Source organism: Neolamprologus multifasciatus, chromosome 23, assembly GCF_963576455.1.
Source record: "Neolamprologus multifasciatus chromosome 23, fNeoMul1.2, whole genome shotgun sequence".
In the NCBI taxonomy this organism is placed as follows: domain Eukaryota; kingdom Metazoa; phylum Chordata; class Actinopteri; order Cichliformes; family Cichlidae; genus Neolamprologus; species Neolamprologus multifasciatus.
Genome location: NC_140460.1, coordinates 37733903 through 37756683, shown reverse-complemented (window position 1 = coordinate 37756683; position 22781 = coordinate 37733903). Strand labels below are relative to the sequence as shown.

Here is a 22781-nt window from a genome sequence, read left to right as displayed (position 1 = left end):
GTAGCTACAGTATTATGTCTGCAGGGTTGTAATTTTTGGTGTGAGTTGCAGTGCAATATCCAGTTGCAGTGCCCTAAGGAGGTGTACAGTGTCTGTGTGGTAATTGCCTCTCGCCATGTTTTTAATTGACGCTGACTGAGATATATGTCTTATAGTCTGTACTACAAACTGTTTGGTACGAGGCAAATTGAATTGAATTGTGATAAAAATGATTTCTTCCTTCATCTTGAGTTTTCTTTTCCTTGATTGTGGTATAAGGTTTTGGGATCTCTTGCTCAAGACAAGCTTTTTCGTTTTTTTCCTCAAGCCTGTAATGTATGAAAAACACTTGCTACACGCACAAAGTCATGATTAGTATTGGTCATTGTGCTATTTCAACACAATCTACAGTGGTTATGTTAGAAAAGTTAATGGAGTAGGTCGTGAGCAGTCGGATTGATCAGAACAATTTGATTTGGCAGCTGTGGTTAAACACTTGGATGAGGCACCTAAACTTCAGCTCATGCTTCACCTGTTGGCGGTTAAAGGAAAGGACCGTACAGCAGTTTGTTGAGGAAGGCAGAGAGAATCAATGCATTGATGAAGCAGGCAATGAGATAGTGGGGGTTGTTTCACATCTACCTTGGCCAGCTGACATCCTGTTAAACCATCTTGGCTTGTGAGTCTGTCATTGTTTGAGGAGAATTCACACCTATTTGCATCAGGCTGGGACAGTTAACGCAAAGCCAGTGCATCTAAAACAGATGCTTGAAAATGAAAATGACTTAATTCGGCCCTTGAACCCCTGGACAAGACCAGTTCTTGTCCTCAAGTGGGATGATTCACTTTTGTGTTGTTTATTGTACAAGCTTGTCCTTGATAGCTTGAGGATCTCAAAGACAAACCTAAAGACAAACCAGCATCCATTACCAGTGTCTCTCTTTTAGAGCTCAATATAGTTGTTTACATTCAACAACTTGTTTAGTGTACCACAATCAAATTATTGTGTTCAGCTGGACTTTTCTGGGGCCTTTGTCATGCTTGGATGAGGAGCTAACCCAATTATGCCAGGCTAACCTCAAGGTAAAGCCAGTTAAATGAAATATATTTGCTTGCAGAGCAACATCATCCGGTGCACTGTCTAGAAGCTGGAAAAGTAGAAGCATGGCATCAGCAACTAGGGCTAAAGAAGTGGACTGAAGTAAACAGTTTTATTGGGTGTTTTCCATTACAGGAAGTGTGTAAAAGACATTGTATAGATTGCTCTTCCTTTGCATGAACTCACTAAACAAGGGAGATGTTTTAAATGCACTCAGGTCAGCTTTGAACAGCTCAAGCTTAGTTTGATTTCAGACCCAATTCTTGCATATCCTGATCATCTAATGTGAGATACAGAAGCTAGTGATGGATGAATTAGGTTGGTCCCATCACAGGCACACGTCATAATCCACGCTAGCAAGGTCTTGACTTGACAAGAAGGATAATAATGGCAGAAAGGAGCTGTTGAGCATGCTCACACTGACTTAAACCCTCACTGCGCTATGAGGTTCCAGGGACTGGATGTACAGGAAGCTCTTTTCAGGGAATATTCTTTCTTCATTAATCTTGCGTTTCTGCCTCGTTGAGCGTGGTATAAAGTTTTGGGATCTTATGTTCCCTTGTGAATCACAATCATTTGGTCTATTACTCAGGGATTGTGATTCACTAACAGGTGAGGACGTTTGATGAATCCAGCAGTAGTTTTGCATGCGTGCTTTAGGGTTGGGCGACTGGAGAAACATATCGACTATCGACGATAGGCTGTGCCCTCGTTAAAGATTTTAATCGTGATGACTGTGTTAACACTGACAGCCCTACTTTTGGGAGGAAATTAGTTCGTCCATGTGTGGATTTCTGTGTTGTAAACGCCCAAATCAGTCCATGCATGATTACATTGCAAACCATCAAAAAGTCTGCGCATGCGCAAATGTATTGCCCATCGTCAATTACTGGACTGATGATTGTCGGTTGGAATATTTTTACATATCGCCCAACCCTAGCATGCTTGTTTTAAGTGGGAACATTTTTACACACTACTGTCTTTCTACTGTCTGGTTTATTTCATCTGTTTCTCTTTGTGTTACTTTTTCTGATGTTCTAAATGATAAAATGGTGAAAGGACTGTACTTGTGTAGCACCTTTTTAATCAATTCAAGCATTCAAAGCACTTTCAACCACATGCTTCATTCATCCATTTACACATGCACTTATGTGCCGATGAATGCATTAGAGGTTCAGTATCTTGCCCAAGGATGCATGACTGGGGTTCAAACCACCAACTGTCCAACTAAAAGACAACCCGCTCTGCCTCTTCAGCTACAGCCACCCTAATTACAGCCACAAAGTCACAAAAACAGAGCTAATATTCTTTGGGAGTCTCCACTTATTGCACACATGACTTAGCCTTGCTGTGACACTAAAAAGACCTCACACACAAATCTGGTTTAGCCACAGCGTTACATAAAAGGAAACACCTTTTAGAAATATGTGCATGTGGCATGTCTGTGTGTACGGTAATCCCTCTAACAATGACAGTTCAGCAGCATGGTGCATTAGCCTGTGAGGCTAACATGGGACTGCATCCAATTCAAACTGTGACACAATACCGATGTGAGAGTAAATCTCCTCTGTGGCGAAAAAAAAAAAGGAGATTTCAGTTGAGTGAGAAAATCGGATATATCTAAAAATACGTACACTGTAACAATTCCTTTATTAACAGATTTATTTTGATAATAGCTGAAGGCAGTGGTGCAACCTTTTCATGGGCAGTGCAGAACATTTATCAGATAATAACTCAATATAATTTTTCTCAAAGCAAGTCCTTTAAAATTCTCACTTTGCATAGTCTAATAGCTCCAAGTCATGTTCGATAAAGCAAGATCCTTCTGCCCAGTTAGAGTTAAATAACAGTATGTTTAAAGAATACCATTTCCTAAAAGCTTTCACTTTTCTTCAGCTTTCAATTTACTTCAGTAAACAGAGAAGAAATACAAGCAGCAGACTCTAATGCTCAGATAAATCGACTGTATTCTGCAAATCCCGTAAAGACCACAGCAAACAATGAAATTTTACAATTGAAAAGTATCGTCTGTGTTCCCAAAGCCTGATGTGGCTCAAAAAGAGCAAAACAAGCGACTGCAAGAGGAAAAAACTACTTTGCAAAGACTCAAGCACCAGATGAGTGGATGACCTCATCTGTCTGCTAGATGCACACATACTGACACACCATCGACAGCTATATAACAGAGACCTCCAGGCAGACGTTAGAGAGCGACGCCTGACTTATCAATTACTACAAGAGGCATTTTAAGTGTTGTGTGCATCTAACTGTGTTCTCTGTGCTCTTGGTCCAAATGCATAAGGACAATGTGTGTCCTTTTGAGTCGTCGTGGTCAAGACCAGGCACTAAAATACCTCCTAATATTAATATTATTAACGTCGATCGGTGGGATTATTCACATCAGACATATTTGTGTTATTATGCTGGACTCTTTCCTGAATTCTTGATTGCTCACATGGCACAAAACATGCACCAAAGAAAAAAGTTTGATCTTGTCACAATTTCAAGTTTACACAAGAGAAATACATAAGAACCTGCTATTTCATCTCTACACCCCCAATAATCGCGTAAATTTAACACAAAACAATGAATATATTTTAAAAACTCTGGTTTACAACAACTTTGTGATCAATTTTTAACTAAAGTCAAGACTTGATCAGTTGTGATTGGCCTGTTTCTAACCAACTTTCTCAAAGTTGTTGTAAAGATCTAATGGGTGAGTTTAAATCCTCCTAAAACCTTCTATGCAAAGCATAGACTACAGGTATTATTGAAGCTGTGTGTTTCTAGGAAGGTGTTACGTAAACAAAGCTAGTCTTATTTTTCTGCTCTACCTCCTTTAGCAAAGAGTAGCTTACCTGCTTCAGCTTTGCCTAAAGCAGCCTTTATTCTCTTCTCCGCTACCTTCAATATAAACTCTAAGTCCATGGCGCGCACACACCTGCAAACACCAGCCCATTGGACTTACTTGGAAAACGTACTTCTTAAATTCTCTAACCCCTCTCTGGTGCTACACACAAACACAAACACACACACACACTGTGAGTGGGATAGATATGGTGATTATGTCATGCAGGGCTGTCATCAAGCAAAAGGTTAACACAGACAAGAGAAGACTAAAAGTCAGCTCGAGTGTGTGACTGAGAGGTAGAACAAAGGCAGAGATATCAAGGAGAGGTGCTAAGAAAAGCTACAGACTGAAAAGCCATCAAAAACAAACAACACAGGAGGGCTTTTCAAATGTTTAGAGTCGCCTTTAATGGAAGGAAAGTTTTTATTGTCCTTTCGGCACTATTGATGAAGACCATAATGTGCGTTTGCACTGATTTGGGGTGTTTTTTAGAAAAATACAGAATTCCTCCAGTCTTGTCCTTCTGTATTCGAGCAATGGTAACAGTGACCGAGTGTATCTGGCAGCTCCAGCCGCACCAATTAAGCATTTTTTATGTAGCCAGTCACAGAGAGAGACCGAGATGCTGTCAAGTGCTTCTCTGCTCCTTATCGTTCAGTCTGTGAAAACACTTCTCAGTGGAGCCTTTGATGCCCTGTTGCTTTTTTAAGTGCACTTGGAAAAATGTCACTGGGCGCTCATTCTCTCGTGATGGATACCTGGAGCCGAGTCCAGACACATGCGGGTGCGCCCACACCCACGCTGAAACACACACATCCTCACCTTTCTTCACTCGCTCATTGCTTCATTTTGAAAATTATAGTGTTTCCAGTGCGAACGCTGCTCCACTGTAATTAACAGCACTAGCTTCTCAAACGATTTTTGACACCCTGCAATAACTACACTTATTTACTTCCACATCTCTGCTGTCCTATCCAGGCAGAAATCTAATGACACAGGATTTGCAGCAGAACTGAGATGTTTCATAAGATTATATAACTCACTGTCTTGGCTTACAGCATGAATGAAAGCCTCCTTTTTAGTGAAGACACTGTCCTTGACATAAGATGTTAGCAGTGTGGCTGCAATCTTTATCAAGAGTGAGTCTTTTTTAAAGACATCCTAGCTACATTTTTATTAGGGGTGGGGGAAAATGATAGAGGATAGTGTTTTGCATGGCAACATTGTATAGATACAGAGACACCAAGTATTGATATTTAAATAAATAAAAAATATTCTTGGAGCACTAAGAACAAGACAAGCCACCATCTGGTGATAACGTTAGCAAATTCACATTAAATCCAACAGTGGTCTGACTTAGCTTGAAAAACCCACCCCCTAATTCAGAGCAAGCTAACAGCTCGGTCACACAAGTCAAATAGGACAGCAACCTTCTTACAGCTACATAGAACTGCTGACTGCCAGCTGATTATATTGAATGTTTTCACATTTTGCAACTGTTTCCACCCCAGAGGTTGTTGCACACTCATGACAACTTTTGACCGCAATTGCACAGGTCGCCTGACAGGAGGCAACCTTGATGCAAGCAGTTGCAGCCTGGCTTGGACTGACTGCAATCACTCTCCGAGAGATTGTTGAAAGTTTGTAAAAAATTGGAGTATTTAAAATGCAAATTGCCAACATGTTGCCATCAATCTGAATCACTCCATGTCATTGAGCAGAACTTGACTCGACTGGCACCCAGCTGGTTATATTCAGATTTTATTCCTATAGTTCTGATATAAATGTTGCATAACGCTTGGCTTGTGTGTGCAATCTAAGTTTGTTTTGTTTTAACTAAAAATCTAGCCTGATTATATAAGGTGTGTGTGTGTGCATGCGTGAGTGCAAGTGCGAGTGCTCGGTATGGCATATATGATGAGTCCAGACGAACGGGCCAGCAAAGTCATCCCTCTTTTTGCAGACTAAGTGTGTTTGGACAATGACGCCATGATCTAATAAGCATCCTTACACAAACATACACACACGCACACACACTCATACATACATATGAGGGGGGGATATTAGAGTACTGCACCAAAACCCTCCATGTGACCGTAGAGGACAGACATCACTACAGCTGTCACTATTTTGCCAACTCATCATCTTTGGACAACATAACAGCGCGCAACTAGAACAGAGAAAGAAGCACACAGTTGATTCAACAACGCACACGAAGGTGGATTTTGAAGGCAGATCTCAGCATAACCGCTTTTTAAAAGCAATATATTTAGATGGCGTGTGTAGTCCATGCGTGTTTGTGTATATGTGACTCTTTCGCTTACAGCGACAGATCTGAGTTGGCACAAACCCTGCTGCTATACTCCAGAGTTTAAATAAAACATAAAGTAAGACGCCTTAATGGAAACTCTCCGAAGAAGGTGAGCAAGCTTGCCTATGTGGATGCATGGACTCGCACGCCTACGTGTGCTATAAAAGGTGAAAGTCTCTATCTGGGTCACGCCACATGGGACACGAGACATTGAGTAACACCGTGCTTTATTCCTCTTAACAATGAATGATACAGATGCTGGTGGAGACGTTTTTCAGTAGTCAGACACCATTCACTCAGCTTCTTTCTGTCAGAACATAAACACTGACAGCAAGGCCAAACCGAATCACTAAACTCAAGTATTTGATTCCATGGCCTTGATTCTACATGCATTAGTTGAATTTAGTCCCTGATATCAGTTATATGGCCTGTAGTGCCATTCTTTGAACAAAATCATTTAACACATAGACTGTATATAAAGGATGGTAAAAGGCAAGTGACCATAACTACAGGTTTGTAGACCGTTTGTAAACCTTTCAGCGTCTTAATTTTTTTGTAGCCATTAGTGTCCATATTTGGACAAGAGTGCTTGGTAATCAGCAGCCTTGATTAGTGTGGTGGATCTTTAAATTGTGCAGATGCAGCGCACACTCACAGGTACCTGCTAATTAGCACTAACTAAAAGACTTTATCAAATATAGGAATTGCTCTTACTAAAATTTAAGCTCAAAATTCTTGGTCAGCTTGTTGCCATACAGGAAGTCTTGTTAATTATCATTTAATTAAAATGCTACCCATAGGGAGTGTCAGGTGGTGCAGTGGTTAGTGCATTACAGCAAGAAGGTTGTGAGTTCAAATTTAGGCAGTGTGGAGTTTACATGTTCTTGCTATGCCTGTGTGGGACCTCTGGGCACTCCTGCTTCCTCTCTCACTGTTGAAAGTCGTGCATATTAGGTTAGCTTAACCTTGTAAACTGGCTGTAGGTGTAAGTGTGTTAGCCCTCCAACAGACTGTCTATGTGACCAGGTTATACCCTGTGTGGTGGGGTGTGGTCTGTGGGGCCATGCAGGGCAGGCGAGCACACCTGCATGGCATCAGCAATCATCCCCCGCCAACTTAAATATGGGACTGAGTCCTGACTGGTTGTTGATGGTGTTGGTGTTGATGTGCACAGAATAATGAAAAACGTACAGAACACGACTGGGTCTGCCGTGCACGTTTACACCCTGCTTTTAACCCCACTGAACTGGTTAAGTGCTTTGTTTTGTTTTTTAAATGGATGGATTGATGTTCCAAAAGGCACCAGCACAGCTGAGAGGTCTGGTTCAGTGGCTTGAATTAGCTAATGTAAATCCCAGTACACAGCTAGAACCCACAAAGTGGTGCATTTAAGCCATAATTAACTTTTAAAAATAGATCCCTGTAATGAGATGAGGGGAAATTAGCTAGAGAGCAATAAAATACCAGGCTGCAAACATTTTAACACTGAGCGCCAGCCTTAAGTGGCCACTGGAGGAACTGCAGGTTTTGGTGCTTTTGAACTAGGTTATTAGTCAGAGGTCACTGCTTAGCTTTAATCCCAAATAGCTAAATCAACTCTAGATCAAAATGTATTGTATATTATACCATCATCCAACAGCAGCAACTACAATTATAAAGAAACCAAAACCGAAGCTTGCTTCTGATCACCCGCATCAGCGCGTGTATTTTTACACGCTGAACAAAGCTGTATTTCAGCCATGCAGGCGGACCCTCACTAACAGTGCAGTTTACGGTAAAAAAAAAAAAAAAAGAAGAAGAAGAAGAAGAAGAAGAAAAAGAAAAGGTCAGTAAATGCTGAGTCAGCTAAACTCTGTCTCCTTCCCATCAGCAGGTCTGTATTTGACAGCCAACATAAATGCACGCACATAGAGAGAACAAGAGCAAGAGTTCGTATGTTATCTTTAATTGAAGAAGAGGGGGACAGCTAAATAGTGCTGGCTGCTATAAATCTGCAGGCTGAGCTTCAGCAGGATACTGGTGGGAATTCATGTCTCTCAAGATAGTGTTAAGTACATAGTGCTGTTCCTCTTTACGTTCACGCTGCGCGCGTGTGGGTGGGTGAGATGTTATTTCTTCGGTTAATTGCCTCATATGACAAAACGGCACACGCAGAAGCCGAGTTTCTGAAGCCGAATTCAATATTTGCCGTCACTTCATTTCAGCTATTTACACAACATTGTGCTTGGTGTTACAACAGATCAACAGATTATTTTCTCCATGGCAGAATAAACTAAATTGTCACAAAACACAAATAGTGTGATGTGCCCTGCTGTTGCAGAAAATGTGATTAACTGCATCCACTTACAAACTTTTTGATGAACTTAGCATGCCAGTTATTGGAAGCAGCTAGTGCTACATTGTATTCAACACAAGTTTACCAAAAAATGTATAGCAGATTATGTATTTCGTCTATTCGTCAACTGTTTGAAAGCAAAGCTGTGACTCGTAATGGATGCATTTAATAACATTTTACACCCCTAAAAAAAGAGTGGGTGTGAAAGTAGCAGGGTTGCTCTGGTTAGGAGCATTTCAGTTGTCAGAGTCCCCGCTTGTGTATCACAGGAATGCACACGCTCTCTCATAAACCCAGCAAGCTTTGCTCCGAGCCAATTCATCAAATGAGCACACAGGAGCGCAACATAAAAAGGAATTAAAGCAGGAACAAAGCGCCCAGAGGAAACAAAACACATCCAGTCATGTGACACTTTGTAAATTGCCAGCTGTGACGTTTTGGCAGGATTTAAAGCTGTGAATGCCCTGCAGTTATTAGCAAACCAGCTATTTCACCTGTGCCAGCACAGCAAAAATGGTTTTGTTTTGTTTGTTTTCAACTTTAATCTGTAAGATTCAGGAGCCAAACACTAAATGAGTGTTTTCTAATAAGACGAGCCTTTTTCATTTATTGATAAAGTATAAATATAGATTCAGAAACCACTTTACATGGTTGGTAATGCAAATATCTAATCAGCCAATTGCATGATAGCAACTCGATCAATTTAGCCACATAGGCAACCTGATGAAGTTTAAAATTAATAAAGGTGATTTCAGTGACTTTGAATGGTTGTTGGTGGCAGTTAGACAAACTGTCCGTAGTTTTCAAAGAGCCAAAGTTTATTCGTTAACCAATAACTTTTATCATAGTTTTCATCAGTGACACTTTTTTCTGATGAAAACAAGACGATAAGTAAATAAAAACTAATGCACGTACAAAAACTACGATCAATTGTACTGATACTTTGGACAATGAATTAAAAAAAGATAAAAATGTTCTGGTGACACAAGATCCAATCAGAACTAAATATCTTGTGGGAAGTGATCAATTGAGAATTAATCTACGGAGGCAGCAAGGTTAGACATGCACAACATGATCTGCCCCCCTGCAAATAAGTTAAAGCTCCCTCCTTGTTTTTTTATAAACACTCAACAAAATGTTAATAAAGAAAGAAGAGATAAGCAGACATATGGACACATTTCACGTTTGATGTCAAGTTAAAGAAGATGCTTTGTAAACCATGTGAAGCAACTCTCACCAATACAGAACAAAGCAAATTTGGATTTAATCTCATGATATTTAGTCGGCTAAAACTACAAGACTTTAGACATTAGTCAAACTTAACACTGGCCTGACAATGTTTTTGACACAAGAGGTCAAAGGAGAATAACCAGACTGCTGAGAGGAAGACAACAAAAACTCAAACAACCACCGGTGACATGCAAGGTCTGGTAAGAGCATCTCTGAATGCACAACAAATCAAACAGATATGCTACAGCACCAGAAGATCACACCAGGTCCCACTTCTATCCACTAACAACAGGAAACAGAGGTAAGAATTTGCACAGGCTCCTCAATACTGAACAAGAGAAGACTGGATAAATGTTGCCTGGTCTGATGAGGCTTTATAGAAGGGGCAGAGTTTGGTATAAACAACATGAAAGCATGCCTTGTATCAACCGCTCAGGCGGCTGGTAGTGCTGTAACACTTTGGGACCTTTAGTACAAGCTGAGAATCTTTTAAACACCACAGCCTACCTGAATATTGTTGGGCATGTCCATGCCTTCATGACCAGGGTGCCCATCTTCTGATAGCTGCTTCCAACAGGATAAAACACCATGCCACAAAGCTCAAATCACCTCAAACTGGTTTCTTGACCACGACAATGACTTCTCTGTACTCAGCCTACATAGTCACCAGATTTCAGTCCAACAGAGCATGTGGTGGATTGGGATGTGGTGGAGGAGGAGATTTTCATCATGGATGAGAGGTGTATGGCCAAAATATCTGCAGCAACTGTGTGACCCTGTCATGTCAATATGGACCAAAATCTCTGAGGAATGTTTTCTCCACCTTGTTGAATCTGTACCATGAAAAATTAAGCCCTAATAATAATGGATCGGATTTATGAACGCAACAGGTTCTCCAAACAGGTACCAACAAGGTGTACCTAACAAAATGCTGGAAATATTTACAGCTTTAAGATCATACATTGTCTTTATCTAAGGCTTTCTGTTTCATGCTATCTCCATGATTAATATGATTAACACAGTATGCTGTTCTATAGGACAGAATAGAATAAGGATATATATTATGTTCAAACTTCTTCTTTGCTGCTTCAGAAAACATAACAAACTAAAAAGCAGGGACTTATTGATGCTTACACATACAAAAAACACTGAAAAAAAACAATGAAATAGCCTAGCAATGACAGCTAAATTCTAAATAACTGTTAATAACTCTGGTTACACTTTGTAAAAATATTTCAGCACCTAGGTTTGAAATGCTGGTTGCTGTCCATGGTGCTGAACTTTTTTGCATACCTGTCCTTTTCACACATCAGCTCCAAAGCAAAAAGGGCACAGTGCTTTGTAATCACTCAAACAATAAAAAAGATATTAGCATTTAGCATTCAGGGACAAAGAGAAGACAGCATTAATGGCTGAACTCATCATACCCTCTGAAGATCCGCTGTGCATGTCACTTTTCTTCTCAGAGCTGAATACTTTTTCACTCTGTGGGCTCAGTGGACTCTCAGATGTTACCTCACTGTTGCAAAGGACTTTGTAGAAGGACAGAACAATATCAACATTCTGTATGCAGATGCTGCTAACGTTTTAGATTCTTTTGGTCAAGTATCATTATATTTATGCAGTCCTCTATCCGTCTGTGTGTTGCACCTGTAGTGTTTACAAATACATCTTGCTAACCAAGCTTGCTAGTCTTAGATAAGAACTCAAAAACAGCCACTTTTGACGCCAGAAAGTTTCACAGCAGCAGCCAACACTGAGGCTCCAAAATGACAAAACCAATGGGTGAAGTCACTGGTGGCTATGTCCATCTTTTAGATACAGTCTTCTATTTGCACCAGCACCTTCCTTTACTTTGTCCAAAGGCAGATAGTGACAAAGAGTGAAAAACGTCATACATCACCCCTTCAAATAGTCCTCTGTCTATTTGACTGGTGTAGTGTGCTGCTCCTTTAACTGATGAATAGCTGTTGAGACACACTGAAAAAAAAGGCCGGCTGCAGAATCTGGACACTGACACTGCATGTAAAATGAACTCCCCTCTCAGTTTCTATCTATGGTGACTAATAATCTATTTTTTTAAGTTATGGGATTACAAATGTGCACATTCCAATTTACTACCACTCATACTGACACCTGAGATCACTTGTTAACTCCTTATTACTACCTGTTGTCATTTCATCAGCCAATGAAGTACTCAACAAATGCCCGGTGAATAAAAAAGTGACAAAGCGATGAGTAATCTGAATAAACTTTCGCTTGTGTTCACTGAAAATATCTGACTACAGGGCATGCATCATTTAACTGCCCTCTCAACACTGTGTGCAGGTTACATGGGCCAGCTCTCTGGTGCAATGTCAATATGCCGATAAAGTCAACAATGTCTGCTTCATTAGTGATGCCAGTGTCAATCTCTGCTCTGCTTTCAGCCACACAGAGGGGAATCTGCTGGAACAAAACAAACACACAAAGCAAACTAATTAAGTTTGATAATTAAGTTTGCAAGACTGCCCTCTGTACTCTCTGAATTGGTAAATTCAACCAAATCTCCCTCTGACTTCAAATCTTTGCATCTTTGTGTGACAGACCCATCCCTGAAGGTGGACATGTTGCACGTGAGCACGAGGAGCGCTAACTCTCGGCTCACCTGAATAAAAAAAAGAAGTTGGCGCACATACAGTATTAGGGGTCCTCCCCACACCCCCTACCCCTACCAAAGATGCTCTGCTGTGCACAGCATCGCATTCAGACTTCGATCTCAGGAGAAGAGATGTGACTGAAATAGAAAACACACACGCACACACACACAGGCACGGGACTCTTTCCTATTCCACATCATGCACTGTATATCCACAGTGGAAGTCTAAATAAGGCCATGTGTTGTTTAATCATGCAGAGTACTGGAGCCTGAACGGGTCTGCATGCTGCATTAGACTTGATTTGTCTGCAGCATCTCTGCCACGCACGGCACGGCACGCTTTTCCTTTAATTTTATTTATTTTTTTGTCGGCACACACTGCCACCGTATACTCAGTATTTGTGCTAATAAGTTAGCACCCCCACCCTACCACCTCACCTCCCCACCCCACCCACACCCCCACCGTTCCCGTGGCGCTCTCACTTGCTGCACAACCACGATTGCGGAGAAACACCAGCGAGCGCTCGAACAGTGCAGTCTCGGGAGGGAATTCACACACAGGCTCGCGCTCGTGCGCGCACGCACACACACACAAACGGAACACCCAATAAAGTCTTCTTCTGTCACCTCCACGCACGCACACGCACACACGCGCACAAAACAAACTCACCAGTTGGGTTCTTGTTTTTCTTGAGGCTCCTGCCACAAAGACACTGCAGCATATGCGATCCTTTGCTGAAAATGTTGTTCCAAATAAACCGCATGGATTTGGCTGAGACGGGGGGAGAGGAGGAGGAGGAGGAAGGAGTGGAGGAAGAGGAGGTGGGGGACGAGAGGCGCTCCGGATGCGGCAGCCTAAAATTCACCCACCGCATGGGGGCTGATACGCCCCCCTGTTTGCATGCCAGCAGAGCCGGCCAGCTGTTGGGCTCAGTTCGGCGGTGCTTGGCCGCCCCGACCTGCACCATAGACAAGAATAAGAGCAGGAAGCCCGGCTCCTCGCGCGCTTTCTCGCCCGGTTCCCCCACGAGCTCGGAGACCACCAACCGCACGTATTCCGCGTCAACGTCGTCCCCGTGCGGCAGGAAGAGAGCAACCGCCGCGGCGCTTGTCTCCTCGGTCCCCGCCTCCGGCTGCCCTAGCTGCCGGTGGTCCTCAGCCGAGGAGCGGTCGCTGCTGCTGCCCGGCCGCCGCGGCGTGGAAAGCCCCCGAGCGCTCCACTTCAAATGGCGTCGTCTGCCGCGCGGCGCGGGGAGAGGAGCGGCGGCGACGGACAGGCATGCGGCGGCGCTAGCGTGAAGTCGGCGGTACGCGGCAGCTGTCGGCTTCTGCACAAAAAACCATTGCATATTAGTGGGGATGGCAGGGGTCGATGTGTCCGTCCGTCCGGGAGGGGTGCGGATACCGGGGGTCCGTCAGCAAGTCGGTGGCATCCCTGTACCCGCGCGGCGAGCGAGTAGGCTACTGCAGCAGGGGGGCTCCTTTCCAAACGCGCACACCAGCACGCTGCACACTCGCAAACACGCACGCACGCGCTAGATGCACAGTCCTTTTTTTTCACCCAGCAGCTTCTCTGGTCTCTGGTCAAGTGAGAGCGCACACACGGCACTGGAACGGGCAGGTGAACCACTGCGGGGAATCTCTGCGCTACCCCGCTCCGTCTTTTTCCTTCTTTTTAAAAAAGTCCTCATAAATATTTGATCCACGTTTTGGCCTTCACTTCTCAATAATCCATAAGCTCCAATGCGCCAAGACACTGGTGCTGTCTGTCTCCCCTTCCTATCCTCTCCTCCACCTCCTACTCTTCACCTTCCTGATAAACAGGAGCTGCTGGACTGTGGTTCTGCTTGCCGTGTCTGTGACTACTGAAAGTAAACGAAGAAGAAGACCGGAGTCTGGCTCCTGGTCCTCACGCGCTTCTTTCGGCGCTTCAAAGTCTTTCTGCGCTCGAGGCAACCAGCGGCCGGCGGGGCGCGAGGAGGTGCACTGACTAACGGTGCCAAATCAGTTGCAAAGCCGAACCCAATTAAGCAAAACATCTTTTCCGCTTGGTAATTCCAAAATAAAAGCCCCTCCCTCTTTCATCATTTTTGAGTTCGTGTGAGGAAACTGTCGATTCAGAATTAGGATTTCACATAGGCTACAGCAACAGTTTGTCTTGAAACAACAACTGTATTATTTTTTTCTTAATGTGGCATCAATAATCCTTCATAGGAATAAAATGAATACTATCAGAAAAGAAGAAATAAATAAAACAGGAAATTTGTTTAAAGATTTTTAAATAAGCCTATTCCGTTAATAAAGTTTTAAAAAAAAAGTTGTTTTAGTAAAATTTACCTTAAACAAAGTAGTATAAGCTATAGCACAATTCCCAGAAAACACAAATAAAATAACTAAGAAATAACAAATCAATCCTCTTTATAATTCAAGTATTTTGGTGTTTTTCCTTCGACTTTTGTTCTGAAGGGAGAAGTCACCTCCGGTTTCTTCGTGCAGTTTGATGCGGGCGTACTGGCAGAAGCAGCATCCAGTAAGTGTAGACACGTGGTTTCCACACCGTCAGTCTCCGATTGTCTCAAACACAGAACCGCAATCAGCAACATTTTGGAGGCAGGGGTGACACGAGGTCACTGATTGGTGGAAACCACCGCCTGCCTTTGTCTGTCTGCTGTTTATTTGTACCCAGTAATGGCTGCTCTAAACTCACATATCCGACTGTTTAATATCGCCTTCACTGCTGCCAGATGCACACACCTGTTGATTGAGTCGTTTAAAAACAGTGGGCCGGCGTTTAGCTAACCTGCTGTCTATAGGAAACGTAGACTACGATTGCTCTTGTGTGGTTCGCTCGTTCAGTTCTCCAGAACCTGCAGATATGTGGACCTGTAGAATACCGGCTAAAAATGGTGCAGTGATTTTGTATTCAGAGAGAGAGAGAGAGCTGGCGCTGTCCAGAGTGCTGAATCCGCATTTGCCTGTCAAACTCACACAGGCCAGGGAAACTGGTCGTTATAACGCTTCGTTATCCTGCTGTGTCAGTGACTAAAATGTCCATGTAATTCGTAAAACACTGACTATGTCTACATTTTGCTGAGAGAAATCATTTAAAATGAAAAGAACTATAAGAGTCAGTGCACACATTAGTGTTTGGAGTTTTCTTGGGAGGCTTTTAAAACACACCATCCATTCTCTGGATAGCTTTGTGGCTCATTTGCCTTCGAATGGGTCAATTTAAAAGCTTTAAACAGCACTTTTACTGAGGGGTGGGGAACTTTTATGCAATGCTTTTAATGTTTGCGATGCAATTAAATCCGCCTTTCGGAGCTGACAGGAAAGAAGGTGTTAGATTGGTAACTTAAGAAGAAGTCATACTTTAGAAAAGAAATAGAAGCATTGTAGGTGAAGATATGAAGTCTAGCATATGTATGAAGTCATGGGTAAAATAAATCCTCCATTGCTGACCCGTCTGCACCACTGCTTCAAACGTACTGAACAGTCTAAAGTTGTCAAATATTGCAGTCTTTGCCCTTTAAAACCTTACTATAGATTGTGGTCTGTTGTTTTGGTAACCGATACTATCCAGATTTGTTTTGGGACATCCACAATTGATCACTGGAGATAGTCTGAGATCAGTCCACATCAGTGTCTTTTAAATCTCTTTAAAACATTCTCATTGGAAAGGTTTTATCTATTGGATCCTGTATGATGAATGGAGATACCTTATTCCCATAGGTCAGTCGTTCACATCTTCTGCTGCCGGGCGGTGGCCTCAGCTGACCCCACATGGCTTCAGACAGACTGCACAGGAGGGAAAAGAGAGCGGACATCCAGATGAAGCTCAGACTGTTCTGGAAGCATGGAAGTGTGTTTATGATTAGCAATGCTCAGTTGATTTCCCTGGAATGGATTTTTTTCTTCAATGTCCCTGCCTGGACACGCAGAGCTTGGATTTATGAGGCTATGCTACCCCAAGAAAGTTCATCCAGACTCTCGGCTTGTTTTGCCTTCTTTCCCCTCAATGAGTTGAATCTGTGAGCCTCATGGATCAAACCCTGATTTTTTTACATCCCCAACTCAACTTGGGCTGTTTTTATTAATAATAGATATCGTCCATTTGGACCAATAGCTTGTTCTTGAAGGAGTTCACTGACTTTTTAATCCTACACCATTAAGCTGTCCAGATTGTTTATTACAGTATTATTATTGCAGCATACAAGTATTATCTAACACTATTGATGATACTGTTACTCCTGCTCCAGTCAAATGACTGAAAACTTTTTTGCTTTCTTTGTAGAAAAAAAATAAAAACAAAGCAAAAATCCTCAGCAAATTGAGAATAAATATTTCTCCATCGTTTTCTGTGGCTACTTCTGAGTACGGGTGCTCTGCAAGGTTCTGTTTTGGGGCTTTTACTCTTTCTCCAGCGCATTTTGAATTTTAAACACTTTTAAGGATATTTATTATTAGTTATGTTTTTTAAGCCCCAAGATGTTTCTCGGTTACAGATCTTACAGAGGTGTTTATACTTGATCAAAGGTTGGATGACTGACAATTTTCTCCAACTTAATATACATTAAAATGCTCATTATTAATAAAAAACCACATTATGTATTATAAGAATAAGTATTTTTGTGTTCTGATTTTGGATTTTTCTCTTTTTTCTGTGAATTGTTTTACAACTGTTGTTAACAAGAACCTGCTTCATTATAACATATAATCAAAAGAATATAATAACTATAACTAGACGTTTGCTCCTTCTATTTTATATTGAAAGTTTGCAAATGTAGACTTCATTGAAAGTACTGCAGTGGGACATGTTGCCCCAGCTGTACATGATCATTATCTATCTTTCATATCTACATATCATCAGAAAAATACTACCGGTCATTTTCCCACAATGAGTGTATCAAATATAAATAATTTAATATTTAGCATGAAAAGAAGAATGCCATCTGCAGTCATTTATATTTTGCAGTTTGGCTATTTGACATATTGGTGCTGAATGCACTAAAATAACTCAGCTGGGAGAGCATCAGACTGAAGATCTGAAGGTCCCTGGTTCAGTCCTGGGTTTCAGCATTTTGGTAGTTTTCTGTGGAGCCCCCAAAAAATCCTGGTTGTTGTTTTCAGATATTTTACCAGAAGAAGGCTCACTGGAGTCACCACAATGGATCATCTTCCTCCACCTAACCACCTTAACCCCATTTTCCTCTGTCCCACCAGTCCTCTGCATGTCCTCCTTCACTACATTTATGAATCATCTGCTCCTCCTGCCTGGCTTCAACTCAGTGCCTCCAAACTCCAGCCACTTCTCCTCCTCTTCTTTCTTCAGCCAACAGTATGGCTTCCACACAGTTCTCCAAGCAGAACAGGAGAAGCTTGGTTAGTGGAAGGTGGGTTGCAAAGCAGCTTGCAGATACCCAAGAACTCTGGGTAGTATAAAACAGTTTGAACACCATGCCCTATATGAGATTTTCACACTGAATGTGTGTCATGATAGGAGACTGGAGGCAGAATATTGCACTCATTGTGAAAAAGTTAACTAGATCAGGGCAGCAACAATGGACAACTTGAGAAAATGAAGGCAGAGGACTAGACTTGATTGCTCAACAAGAAACAACTGGGAGCGGAGCACAGATAAAAACAATCACTGGTGTAGACAGAATGGGGGGACAATTACAGTTACAAAGGAAGGGGGGAAGCAAAACTAGAACAACTCTCAAAGTAAAAGAAAAAACATAATGGAGACAAGACTCCGTCTAATACTAAATCAGGGGCTAACAGATGCATGAGACAGTGGGAGGAAGGTAAAGGGAACCAATAAGGGAACTAACCAGAACTAAAAATAAAAATACAAGAACCAAGGAACAAATCGAAAACAAAAGAGAAAATATGAAATAAGAATCCCAAACAATACTCAGCAAAATCCAGGACCGCAACATTGTGCAGTTGCACCATCAACCGATGTTGGCTGACACTGAGATCACCCGATCTGTCAGGGCTGTCCAGGCTTGACTTTGGTACTTGCTTGAATTAATGCTGTGCTGGATTTAAGCTATTACTACTGTGAGTAAAATAAAACATAATTAGAATATAGTGCGCTTAAATTTGCTTAGATGAGGGGGTCCAGCTGTAGATTGGTGAATGTCTGTGTGTTTTAGTTTGGTTTAGCTATAGGCCTGAACTTGTCATAACTTAGAAGTAGGTTTGCAGGAGACTCTCCACATGCTTAGCTGTAAAAGTAAGACAACAAGAGGCCAATGGCCCAGTGGATGCAGAGTGGAGGTCTCAGTGCTTGTAATATGTTTTGTATGTTTTGTAGAGGAATTTGGTGTAGCTTGGGTGAGGGGAGATGGACTTACTTATTATGACCGGCAGGAAGTCACATGTACAGAGACACACACTCACTCACGTGCACACACATATACACAGGTACACGCACACACAGGTACTCACGTGCTCGCACATACATACACAAACACAGGGTTTACAACACACCATGTGGGTTTTACGATGGGGTCGCTTCTATAAAACTGGTTGTAACAAACAAAGAAGTGAAGATCTGCAGAGGGACACCGGCCTTGCACGTCTCCCCTTCTAGAAGGTGCATGCATAACTGAAGATAAATAAGGGTTTTGTGAAATGACTACTGAGTCCGGTGCCGTCTCTGGATGCCCGAGGAATAAAATAGAACCGGGGTGAAACTGCTTTACGTAACACTACACATGGGAGTTAGTCCTTTCACTGCACTATAACAGTCAAGCAGCTTGGTGTTCGTTTGAGCAAGAAGACATCTGTATTTTTATTTTAATTGTCAGGCACTTGCTGAGAAGAGAGAAATTCTGTGCTGGCACAGATAAGCAATTACACCCAAACACTGAAGTTTCTGGAACAAATCTCATTCTCTACTGCAATGCAGTGTTGGCAAATGAGTCCAGTATAATGGTCCCCACAAACAGCCCTGTCTCCTGCTTGTTTGTCTCTAGACTTGTAGCTATATGGCTGCACCTATTTAAGATACACATATATACTTATTACTGAGGCATGGGTGAGGTCTGGCAAATGTTATTTTCACTCTCTGTTCCCACTATGTTTTGTTTTGAAGGCTTCAGTGCTGTAGCATGGGATTGCTGTCATCAAAGGGCAAAATATCATCCCTGCGCACAGAGAGCTGCTTCAGCTGAAAGTGACAACAGCTACAGAGCATGCGTGACTGTGTGTGTGTGTGTGTGTGTGTGTGTTTGGATTTAAGAAATCTGCGCACAGGATGCAATGAATGCAGAACACCAAGAACAATGGAGAAGGGAAAGTAAAAGGAGTGGGGAAGGAAGAAGAGAAAGAGAGTAGAGTTAGGAGGAGTAAAGGGACAAAAAGAGGAAGTATGAAAGCAAAAGACAGACATGTAGAGAGTGGCACACGCACAGCCGGTGAGGATTCACAATAAGAGAAGGAACCAGAAGACAGGCGACTTAATTACAACAGTGAAAGAGCTCTTTTAATTCAGAAAAACGCTGACACTTAAGATTCCGACTTTGCTGTAGATCTTTACTCACTTGCATCTGACAGCAATGACACTGCAGTAATGCCTCTGAAAATACTTTTTTCTTTTTATATTTGATTGAAATTTATAGGTTTTTATGCTGTATGTATCAGGTATATCACTATGCTTAATTGGGGAAACATTAATAATGTTGGGGTATTCTAAGCGACTGAACTTTAAGTTTCTTGAAGACATTTCAACCTCTCATCTGAGAAGCTTCTTCAGTTCTAAGACCTAATGGTGGAGAGTCCCAGGTATTTAGGCCCTAGTGGGAGCTGTATTTTAAGAAAACTATTGATCATGTGCCTCATTACATGAACCGAGGTGTGAAAAAGGGTGTGGGTTTGGATGAAACCATTGTGAGACCTTGCCTCAACCTATCATGTGACCTGATGAGATCACCTGACGCAAGATATGAGTGGGCGTTAAGGCACCTGTGAAGGGATCTCAAAACTAAATTGTAGGTGGCAGACAGTTGGTGTTGTAATCCACCCCCTCTGTTCAAAAATGGTTGTTCACAGTGGACATACATGGCTACTTCAACTCCTCTGGCATCCTCGAAAGAGTGGCCTTTGGCCTTCAGATGCAGACGTACAGCTCGTCCTGTCGAAGTGGCTGTTCTATGTTGTGCCATGTGTTTATGAGGTCGAGCATATGTATGGCTGTTTGGTTTCTCCAGTGCAGAGTTCTGAGCAGTCTGTGCTGCACTGTACAGGTACACAACATTGTTTGCTTTGTCTTTGGGATGAACCAGTTTTTGTCTAAGTGGCTGGCTGGGTCTGAAGTGCACTGGGAAGTCATGCTTGGAGAAGATTCACCTGAGCTTCTATGATAAACCTGCTGGGATAACAATGTTGTTCCACTTGTCCTTCTGTGTCTCCCTTCTTTATTGTGTATCTTTGCCTATTTGATGAAAGCCCAAATAGACTTTCCATGACCTGGATGTCTGACTATCAACACAGACAATGTTTGGGTATATTTATGAAAGAAGCTTTCTACAGCTGTAGGTGGCAGATAAAAGCGGCGGAAGTACACAAGTAGTGAAATACATCATGTGTGGGCTAAAGCAAACACCTATTACTGTATAAAAGGTGACACTTCCTTTGAATGGTGGATTTTTTTTAGACGGCCCCTGGAGCGTGTCATGGGCACCATGCTATTGAGAATTGGGTTAGCATTGAGCCTGCTGATGTATTGATCTGTTAGCTCAGAGAGAAACACACAACATGGCCTACATCCATCCAGGGAATATCATATAACCAACCACTAAGTAACAGAATAGACCACAACTGTATGAAGAGGGGAACCCTAATTGGACAATATCATCTGTAAGGCTTCACATTCCCTTTTGATATAACCCCCCCCCCCCCTTTTTTTTTTTTTTTTTTTTTGTAGTATTTGAAAAAAGAAAAAGAAATTATATTCCTTTTGACCAACTACCTGTTGGTGGTCCACTGGAGGCATTATTATTGCACTGAAAATCTAAATTTCAAAATCATTCAGTGAATATTATTTTAGTTTAGTCTGTTGTTTTCAAACCACAAGTGCGTTTTTATACTCAATCAGACTGAACTGACCCCGTATTAAAGCCTCGATGTTCTGCTGTTCCCTTGGAAAGCACCCCGCTTGTTGCAGCGCATTAAACCTTAAGAGCCCAACACTACAGTGTGTGCCAGTACTCCACCTACTGTTCATAAACAGGAACTACAAGGTGGTTGAGACAGGACACATTTGTTTGGGGGTTGTTTGGGGGGGTTTTTTTTCACAGAAATTGAATAATAATGTTTTATTTATATGCAGTTTTTCCCCACATATGGGGATTTAAATAAGAAATCTTAACTTGTGAGTATCAGTCAAAGTCAGCTTTATTGTCAAGAGATCAAGACTCATCAGACGAGGCAACATTTTTCCACTTGTCCAGTTTTGGTGAGCCTGTGTGAATTGTAGCTCCAGCTTCCTGTTCTTAGCTGACAGCAGTACCACACAGTGTGGACTGTAAAAGGTATGTTTCGGACCTCAGACCATTACAGAACCATGAGAGCTGTTGCCCATCTGGGTAACGTAATAATAATTCCTCATTAAAGGAATTTCAGTTATTTTATTTGAAGTTACAAAGCAATTATATTTGTCGACAAAGACTTCATGGTAAGTACACTAGAATAAAAGGGTCACGTGTCATGACCCAGGAAGCAAAGAAATAATTATATTGTAAGTATATTTAAGTAGTTAGGTAATTTTAAGTAGTTCTACTTTTCATAGTAATTTTGTAGAAAAACAAAATGTAAAATACTTGAGTGTGAGCCATATTTTGGAATGGATTAATCTTGCCTTTTCACGGCTTTATTTTTTGAAAACTTTACTTAATTTGAGTTGTGCTGATGCGCCGCTCGGCGTAGGAGGAACTAAGTGCTAAGTAATGCTGATTATTCAACTGTCCTGTTTTTAAACAATATAAATGTGATAAGGACAGTTCTCCCTTACCAAGTAACAAGAAAAAATAAGTACTATCAAAATGTGTAGGGCTATGTGACCTCACAGTGATGGAGCCTAGTCTAACTGTTTTCTTGCACAATCACAGCTCAAACATAACTTTTAAAGGAGTGTACAGAAGTTGAAAGTACCTGGAAGTTAGACCAAGTATAGCCACTCCATAATACAGCCTGCCCCCCCCCCCCCCCCCCCCCCAAAGAAAAAGAAAAAAGTCCAGTGCACTTATATTGTTTGTTTTCCCATAAATTACACCATACTTAAAATTACTTATGTGGTACTTAAAATAACTTACAGTATAATTTATGTCT

The 22781-nt window shown here is 41.9% G+C and overlaps 1 protein-coding gene and 1 long non-coding RNA gene across 2 annotated transcripts in view; both read right to left on the bottom strand.

The window, feature by feature from the left end:
- The window catches only part of LOC146492137 (fibroblast growth factor 14-like), a 74237-nt gene extending 59751 nt beyond the window's left edge, over window positions 1–14486 (bottom strand). Inside the window, exon 1 of the mRNA XM_085150772.1 lies at window positions 13114–14486. Coding sequence (XP_085006898.1) covers window positions 13114–13792 — 679 coding nt within the window. The 5' untranslated portion in view covers window positions 13793–14486. The remainder of the gene's footprint in view (window positions 1–13113) is intronic.
- LOC146492138 (uncharacterized) lies at window positions 685–12881 on the bottom strand. Its single transcript, XR_014872300.1, has 2 exons — window positions 2187–12881; window positions 685–2091 (listed from the first exon to the last, which is right to left on the bottom strand). It is a non-coding gene; the product is annotated as an uncharacterized LOC146492138 (long non-coding RNA).
- Window positions 14487–22781: the final 8295 nt, after the last annotated feature.